General features: G+C 29.8%; 1 protein-coding gene across 1 annotated transcript; it reads right to left on the reverse strand.

Moving 5' to 3' along the window:
• Window positions 1–4,427: 4,427 nt before the first annotated feature.
• LOC123202968 (PLASTID TRANSCRIPTIONALLY ACTIVE protein 6, chloroplastic-like) lies at window positions 4,428–7,408 on the reverse strand. Its single transcript, XM_044619118.1, has 6 exons — window positions 6,857–7,408; window positions 6,673–6,741; window positions 6,079–6,183; window positions 5,522–5,641; window positions 5,092–5,175; window positions 4,428–5,007 (listed from the first exon to the last, which is right to left on the reverse strand). The coding sequence occupies exons 1-6, from the start codon at window positions 7,337–7,339 to the stop codon at window positions 4,891–4,893; spliced, it is 978 nt and encodes a 325-aa protein (XP_044475053.1). The 5' UTR covers window positions 7,340–7,408; the 3' UTR covers window positions 4,428–4,890.
• Window positions 7,409–10,036: the final 2,628 nt, after the last annotated feature.

Below are 10,036 nucleotides of genomic sequence, written 5' to 3' on the forward strand. Positions count from 1 at the left end.
GCAAAATCGTTATTTGCTATTTAAAATCTTAAAACTTTTAAATTTAACCGTTTCCCCCCTCCAGGTTTTAAAAACTAATAACTAATCCATCTTCAAAGTTTGAAAAGTTTAAATTTTACCCCTGGGGTTTGCTCCTTCTCCGGCCACCATCGACGGCCGACGCATTCGATCGATCTCCCATCTCCGACTACAAAGGACGACGAAGGACGACCCTTCGTCGCCCAGATCTGGACGACGAAGCATCGTCCAGATCTGAAAGAACAGACGAAGGACGACGCTTCGTCGTCGCGTCTTCCAGATGCGACGAACCACGAAGAGAGAAGAAGAGAGACCTTCGTCAAACGATCTCCCAGATCTGGACGACGAGCGAAGTTTAAAACCGATCTCCCAGATTTGGACGAAGAGAGGTCTCTTCGTCGCATCGTGCGACGAAGAGAGGTCCCTTCGTCGCATCGTGCGACGAAGAGATCTCCGTCTCTTCGTCGCACCGTGCGACGAGGAGATGAAGATCTCTTTATCGCACCACCGCTGTCGCACTAGGAGAAGGAGGAGGCCGGTGACGACGCTGGAGAAGACGTCGGGAGATGAAGTTGAAGAATGAGGGCGAAATGCTAGTTTTGAAAGTTATGAGGGGGCGGCTGTATTTTGAAAAATATGAAAACCCTAGGTTTGGGGGTGAAAATGTTAGTTTTTAAAGTTTAAAAACTTTAGGTAAGGTGAAAATGTTAGTTTCTAAAATCTAAGGGGGGTGAATGGTAAATCCCTCACATCAATTTTAAGAAATTAAATTGAGGGGTATTTTTGTCATTTCATCTAACAAGGGTAAAATGGATATTTTATCCTTATGCAAACAGATATCATCCATTTTAACAGCTCATGGGTGGCATTTAGAGAAAGCATCAAAAGATGAGGGTGAAATAGTCCTTCTCCCAAAGATTTTATGTGACTGCGTGCAGTGAATTTAAAATATCCTTTGATATTTATAAGTAATTTAAATTTTTTTTGTTATATAATGATTTATCAACATTAAAATTAATTAAAATAATTTTTGTAATTAGATTAAATAATTTTGATCTAGCCTCCATCGGTTACACAAATATATATATCTTGATCATTTGGCATTTCTAGTGTAGGACTTTCTAGAGAGGAGAATGCTACAAAAATGTCCTATTTCTAGATCTGTTCATAGAATCCACACTTGATTTTCTTATCATATTTTTAGCAAAGAAACCATGTCATTTAACCTCTAGGGACATGCATGAAGCTACAGTTTCTTCGACAAAATGATGCACAAAAAGGGTTGAAGAAAATGTATATGTTAATCACTGATAAGAATATATATAGATATACGCACACAAACCCCATACTTACCATCCCGCAGCTTCTTCCCAGATTGCTTGTGATATTTGCCTAAAATATCAACTAGGCTTCACCATAAAAAAACCAGATTTTTTTCTCAAAACCCATCAATAAACAAAAAGAAATCAAAACCCATAAAAAATTCTAAGAGAAAACATTAAACCTATTTAGTAGAAGGGCTACAGTAGGCAAAGATGATGAGAGAAACTTGAACATCACAGGGAACACTGATCTCCTTAGCTTTCTTAATAATCCCAATTCTTCTCTTAGAGTAAGTCACCTGCCGGTTGCTGGAGTTCTCAATCCTCTTGATCTCAATCTTCCCCCTGCCCATCTCAATTATTATTATTATTATTATTTTTGCCCTCTTCTTCTCTTTGTTGGTCGATAAATGAAGAAGATGAGGAAGGTGTGAGATAGAATATTAAAGATGGTGGAAGGAAGGGAGAAAGGGTTAAAGGTAATAGAGGAAGATACTATAATTGGGTTGAGTTTAATGAACTTTCTGAGCAGCAGAGAAAGAGTACGGGGTGCTGATATTTGATGTTTGATTTGGCTTTCGTTAGTTTTGATTCAACTTCTTAACCACTAGTTTAAACAAATCTCTTTGCATGACTGATTTTTTTAACCAAAGAGTTCAGGTTATAGACTTTTCAGAATGTGGAAACTTGGACAGGACAAGAACTTGGAACAAAGCTATAGGGTTTATATCGATTTCAACTTCAAGGTTTTAGGGGTCTTTAAACCATAATATTCTTGGTTAATTGACATTTATTTCAGTTTTTATTCCAAGGAGTCGTTCGATTCCTAGATAATAAAAATTATCTTGATAATCCATATTTTTTTTATTTATATTACTTTATTTAATTTGTTAGTAATAAAAATTATAATAATCTTTTATTATTAAATTTTGATGTGTTAAATAATATAGATGATAATCTAATTATCATATTCATTTTAGATATTAAAATATTACTAATATAATCTTGATTTTGTTATAATTATATTTTTATTTATTAATTTTTTAAGAAAAATAACCTTATTTTTAATTAATATAACAAGTAATATAAAAAATATTTTAGAATAATTATACCTAAGAGCATTTAAGTAAAATAATTTACTAATATTACTTTATTACCTCTAACAAAATACAATAATTATTTATACTTATCAAATTTTATCAAATATAGTAATCGTTTATACGCAATAATTTTCTAAGTAATCTATATTTAAGATAATTTTTTAATTTTAATAATAAAATATTACTTAAACTGAACTTCTCCTAACTATATAAATAGTCATTCTATTTATTACATTTATATATAATTATAATTGAGATGAATAATAAAATTATTCTTTGATTTTATACAATAAACTAAAAATAAGACTTAATTTTAATTACATTATATACTTAAAATAATATAACAAAATAAAAATGAGAGACATGTATAAATTATAACAAAATAAAAGATACCAAACATTTTTCAAAATAAAGTTTCAAATAGGATTAGATTTGAATCAGACATATTCAAGTTCGAAAATAGATTCAATTTGAATGAACCTAAAACAATTTTAACTCAAACAAACTCAAATTCGAGCTCAAGCTTGAGATTTAAATCTTTTTGAACTCGAATTTACAAAATTTTGAAATGAATTGGCAAAAAACGACATCGTTTTGATTAATACATATTAAACGACGTTGTTTTAATTTTTTTTTGTTTAATTATAGTGTGAAGTAGCGCTAAAAACTCAATTTAAATTTAAGAGGAGTCGAGTTTGAACTATTTTGAAATGAGTTTGAGTTCAAGCTAAGATTCACTCAAATCAAACCAAACTCAAACTTAAACAAGTTTCAGTTTGATCTAATTCGAATTCAACCTTAGTTTTAAATTTTTTTTAGATTTATATAGTTTAAATAAAATTTGAATAAATAAAAAATTGAAAGGAATATATAATTAGATAAAGAGTATTATAGTATTTTTTTTTAATGTTAAAAGATCAAAATTTTGGGTTCCTTGTTATATTCACAAATCTTGGGGTTTCTCTCTGGCCAAACTCTGTTGGGTTTGAGTTTGGTACATAACATCAACATTGGATTTGACACGTGTCAAGATTGAAGTGTGTGAGGGGAGATGTTGTGTAGGGTTGTAGTGATGCAAATGCATAAATAAGTTATATAATTAAAATGGGCTAAAAGATATGTTATCACCCAAGAATTATTGCAAAACTAAAGGTTACGGGTTAAATGTTAAAAACTAAAAATTTCATCTATAAAATATTAAAATTAATAAAAATAATTAATTTTCAAAATAAAATTATGATTTAATTAATAATATATTAAAAATAAAAAAATATTATTCATTCTTCCTCTAAATTTAAAAACTAACGATTTCTCTTTTAAAATTAAATTTTTAAAAATCATATTTTCTCTTCTTAGGTTTTGCATGACATAGTTCAAACACTTAAGCAACTCCATGGAGGACTCTTTGACAAAAACAAGTATTTCAGGGCTGCATTGTTTATACACAATATATGAAGCAGTAAAGCACTAAGTTTTAAACAAATTTCTTATTAATTTCAGGGAAAAATATGAAACAATGCTCTTTGACTATACTTTTGACTATATAATTAAATATATAGATGATGTATATTTATATTATTAATTGTTACTTTATTCTTAATTAAAATAATCTAATTATATAATAATAAATCATTTACATATTTAATTATATACTTAAAAATGTGTTAGATATAATTTTATAAGATATTCGTAAAACTATTTTATTAATTAATATTTAGATATTTTTTTAACCATTTTTTCACTAAACAAATACACCTTTAATTATCACGACTCAAAGAGATTACAAATTAAAAAGAATTATATACACAAATTTGCCATCGAACAATGACATATTACTATATAATTAAATAATTTAAAAATAAAAATAAAATTATATTTAATCACATAATTACATAATCCTACTCAACTACAAATTAAGAATGTCACTCCATTTAACTACAAGCCATACTTTCTTTGTAGAGTGCTTCATTAGTCATTTTAACTCAACTTTAATAGAATGTTACAAAATTTTGACATTCCAATAAAAGATCTGGTTACAAAGGAATGCAAGTCTAATTGTGCAATCAGCTAATTGATACATGTTGATTTTAAATAGTTAAACATATGAACATACTCTATTACAATGAAAAAGAACACATGCAAGAGCAGGCAACTTTGTAAGCATCAAGACTTCTTTGTGTAAATAAGTTTCTACAAGCCAGAGCATAGAGCAACAATGTAAATTACAAGGTCAAGCAACTTCCACAAACAAAACGGAAAGACAGAAAATACCTACTATCCTCTTCAGAAAAACTCATAAAAATTTTCGGAATCAACACAATTTTATAGCTGATGATTGCTAACGTCTCCAGTCAAATCTAAAATGTTTGTGTAACTGCCTGCCTTCAACCATTCCGCAGTTTTGTTGCATATTTATCTCCGCGAAAAGATTACATAATTCTGCAAGTTGATCAGAACCAATTTGAAATGCTGAAATCCCGAAGCTTTCTCAGATGTCTCTCCATGTCTTGCCTGCTCTTGGCCCACTCTTCTTTCTCTATTACAGTGGTGGGATCATCTCTTTCCCTCTAAACCCATATTAGAGAATGATGAATTAGACAAGATACTACTTATTGATATATGTAATGTGAACTTGGTCAAGAAATACTCACTGAATGAATAATTTTGAAGGAGGTCCCATTATCCCGTATTACAAGTAAGTCAGTCTTTCTATCTCTGCTTCTTGGAACTGTGACCTACAAAAAGCACATTGACAATTAAAACATAAATCCTGGCCAAAAGTAACCAGTAGATCATATATACAAGAAAAATATAAATCAAGCAAGTTATTGTATATTTAGGGATCGAATAGCTAAACTTGTATATTAATTTACACGGGAGCAAAAGAATCTTGCTACAAAGTGCAGATACCAGAAGTTCAGAACTCCAACTCATGATCACTAAATCTTCTGTGGTTAAAAACTACATCAAATAGGCATAACAAATGAGGTACAAAAACTAGGAGGTCTAAAAGCATAATGTAATTCAAGAAGCAACATCAATACAGGATATTCAATCAAATCAAACACTAAAAATGCATACCAAAACTTTAGCTCTGGTAATCGACTTTGTTTTAGAATCAATAACATAAATCTCCTCAAAATCTAGCACAAACTCTGGATCACCCAACCTCCTGTTTCTGAAGTGCTTTGTCAAGAATACCTGCAACACATATCAGCTTGGTGAATATGTTATCAAAAACATTACATCATTATGGAAAAGTCATTTCTTTTTAAAGGCAAGGATTCTTTCATCTTCTATATTCTGTAGAGCAGCCACAACAGAATTGTGACAATGACCACTTATGCTCCTATATTGCAATGTTTTCTAACAGACATTTTCAGTTTTTTCGGTAGTCAATAAATCACCTCCAAGAGATGATTAGTACAGATTAAACAATCCGATTGATATGCCAGATATTTTATCCATATAAAAAGAATGGCTTCAAAGCAATAAGATCATAAACAGGTTTGCACATGTTTGAAATGTTGGCGTCCTTTTGTGTGTGTGTGTTTTGACAGGTACAACCTGAAATTGCAGAATTTACAGCAGTTTATAAGAAAAACCTGAAATATCAAATAACAAAACATCAGTCATACCTTATGAATCTCCCTCTCAGATTTGTACATTGGATCTCGAGGTGCGTCAATGGGTGGTTCTGTGACATTGTAGCAACCATAATCACTCTTTGCACAGCGAATGTACTACAATTTCAGCAAACAGGAAACAGGTACCATTAATAAGAAAACCTAAGATATTCCTCATAAAATTAAGTAGCAACAAATTAATCAATGGCTTCATGATTACGGAGGCAAAAGACCAGTTCCAAGTTACTGATTTATCAACACAACTGTAAAATCATGCTCAAATGTCCAACAAATAGCCAAAAAATTTATAGCAATCCTCTCCAGTAAGTGGTGACAAGTTGAAAAATAGTTCCACTTTTAAAGCATAAAATAGCAAAAGAAGTTGAGTAAAAAAACATTTTACCTTCATTGACAAATGCTATCAAAAGTGTCATTCAATTCTAAAAACAAATATGCTGACTTTTGCAACACCAGCAATATGGGGAATACTTGTACATAATACTTGTAAGATGTTACAAATATGAAGTTTGATATAAATTCCTAGCCTTTTTCTAAAATACTACAAGTACAGATTACAGAAAGCAAGAATGACTAGAAATGAAGTACCTTTTGCGGCATTGGAGCAAGAACCTTCGGTATCGCATAAATATCAGTATCCGGGGGAGTAACATACATCTGCATATCAATGAATGAACATTAAATACAATTAAACACCAATTCTCAACTCTAAAACAATTTATTTATCAAATTATACAAAGAAAAAAAAACATTTTTCAGTCCTAAAACTAACCTCTCTGAAATCGTAGACGTCGTTATCAGGATCCGGAGGTTTCCTAATAAAGAAATCGCATTCCATCAGACTGATTTTATGAAACTCGTCCTCGTCAATTCTATAATCCACCACCATCTCGGAGTCCCAGCCTTGCGTATACACAAAACTCTTGCTATCCACCATCGCAATGTCGTCGTCGTCTCCGGCGGCACTAGCAGAAGCAGCTAGCGGGTCGTACTCCACGTCGTAGTCTTTCTTGTTATCCAGCTCCTCCACCTCTTCCTCGTCCATGTCGTAGTCGTCGGGACCGCCGCCATCAGCGTCAACTTCGTCGGCGCGTACGACAAAGGGGCTTTTGAAGGGTTTAGGGAAAGGAAAAGAGATGGACGGGAAATGTATGGAAGAAGGAAAGAAGGCTGCAGTTGTTGTAGTGTTGGTGGTGGTGAAAGAAAGAGGTTTGCAAGCGACAAACGGTGGAAAAAGGAGAGTTGTAGTGGTCATGAGTGGGAGTGAGGCTGTTTGGGCGGTGGGAAAGTGTGAGAAAATATGAAAGGGAAACGTAAATTGACTGTGGATAAACCTCAAAATGGGCCGGGTTTTTCTTACATAGGCCTGATTTTTGTCGAAAGTAATGCATGTCTAAGCCCATAAGTAGCTGCTATTTGAAAATATTAGTATATAATAAAAAGCTGTAATTATTAAAATACAATTTCATAATTTTAAATTTAACTCTTTAGAAAAAAAAAATTATAAAAATTCACTCAATGCAATTTTTTTATGAAAAGAATATTATTATTTAAGTTATTATTCAAATGTTGGTATGTTTTTTTTTTAATTATTGGATCATTTAATTATAATCTAATAACATTTTTAATTCCAAAACTCAATATTTTAATATAAATAATAAGTTTTTAAGATTATTGGACAAATAATTAAGATTAAATTATGATTATTTATAATTCAATATTCATAAGTTGTAATTAATTAAACCACATGATTAAAACATTATAGGTTAATAATTAAATATTTGAACTAAAGTCTAATAATTAAATATTTTTAAACTTGAACTTTAATAATAGTTAATTTGTCAAACTTACAAATCTAGAAAATTTTAATATATATCAAAACATTATCATTTTAGTTCTGAACTAAATTAAAATACGAGCTTAACTTGAATACCTTTAATATAAGTTTGTCAAGTTCGAACTTGACTTAACTCAAATTTAGCCTTACTTAACTTGATCGCATATATATAGAATTTGTGTTCGCTAATTTGTTAAGACTTCGATTAGAAAATTTATATTTTAAAATCTTAATTTTAAACATTAATATAAAAAGCCAAATACCTATTTCCCACACCCATTGTTTGATAATATGTCATGTTTTCAGTTTAAAAAAAAAAACTAATTTTCTACCTATCTTTTAATTTTTTAACAAATTATGTCAATTTATTTATAAAATTACAAAAAGGCAAAAAAAATATCAAATTAAATCACATTTTACTTCTAAAATTTTATTAAATAATTTTATACCATACTTTATATTAATTTCAATACTTAAAAAAATTATTTATGCAAATTAGGGTTGGATTCGAATCGAATCCATTAGAGCTAGAGCTCGATTCGAACGAGCCAACCCTAGCCGAGCTCAAGCTACTGGCTAGATTTTTCAATTAAAAATTTTGATACAAAACGACATTATTTTGACCAATATGTATTAAAACGACGTCATTTTAATAACGAAAAACGAGTCAAACTGAATTTGAACTAAGTTCGAGTTTGACTTTCATGAGCTCGAGTCCGAACTCGAACTCAGCTATATGTGAACCGAGCCGAGCTTAAGCTCAGCTCGACTCGAATCCAACCCTAGTGTAAACATAGATAAAAATGTCAATAATGTATAATCATATATTTTAGGATAGAGATAAAATTGTTAAATATAAAGGGTGTTAATGAATTTTTAAGAGGTTTTTTTTTTTTTAAATTGAAAATATTTTTGAAATTTTTAAAATTTTAATATATCACTCAATAATTTTAAAATTGATAGTTATACTCTCAAAACATACTATAAATACAAGATGTAAATGTTATATTATAATTATTGATGTTATATTACATTTTCAAAATATATAAAATGAACACGATAATTTTTTTAAATAAAATACAGAAAATATATATTTATCCTTAATAATAAGAATGATATGGTTCAATAAATATTTATTATAATATTTGAAAATAATATAAATACTTTTTAAAGATTAAAATGAACAAATAGCTTAAAAAATGAGTAAAAACTTAAAATTTCAAATTTAAAATATGAAAATTTGTTATTTCATCGTTCTTTATGTGAGCTTTTAAAAAAAGTAAAATTATTAATATAATTGATATAAAATAATAATATATTATTATATAATTAAATAATTTTAAATTAAAAATAAAATAATATTAAATTATATAATAATATATTATTATTTATATATAAAATCCTTCGTATAAATAACACGGGATATTAATTAAAATCGACAAAAAAATTTTCGGGTAAACTTTTTTAGGCAAACGTACTGCGGTTTTATCTTTATAAGCAAAATTTATTTATAATTTCAAAAATATCCTCCTGGCTTATTATGTCACTTTTAACAATTCTGTGTGTGGGATGTGAAGGGGTGTACAGGGTGCGTAGGTGTGTATAGGATACGTGAGTGCGTGCAAGATGTATGGGTGCATGCAGGGTACGTACAGAATGCGTGGGTGCATGTGGGTGCGTACAGGGTGCGTGCAGAGTGCGTACAAGATGCATGTGAGTGTGTAAAAAATATAAATAAATAAATAAATATAAATATAATATTGAAAAAATATAATAAATATATATAATAATGTAATATATATATTTAAAAATTATTATTATTATTATTATTTATATATTATATTAAATTAATAATATTATAATATTTAAATATTATATTATATTATAAATAAATAAATATATTTATATATAACCGGGTGCGCGTGCGTGTGTGTGTGTGTATATATATATATATTTTATGCACCCACGCACCCGCACGTATCTTGTACGTACTTCACACGCACTCACGCACCTTGTATGCACTCCACATGCACCCACACACTCTGTATGCACCCTGCACGCACCTTGCGCACCTCGTACACACCCTGCACGCATCTTGTACTCACCTTATCCATC

This window comes from Mangifera indica, chromosome 19 (assembly GCF_011075055.1).
Source record: "Mangifera indica cultivar Alphonso chromosome 19, CATAS_Mindica_2.1, whole genome shotgun sequence".
Lineage (NCBI taxonomy): Eukaryota > Viridiplantae > Streptophyta > Magnoliopsida > Sapindales > Anacardiaceae > Mangifera > Mangifera indica.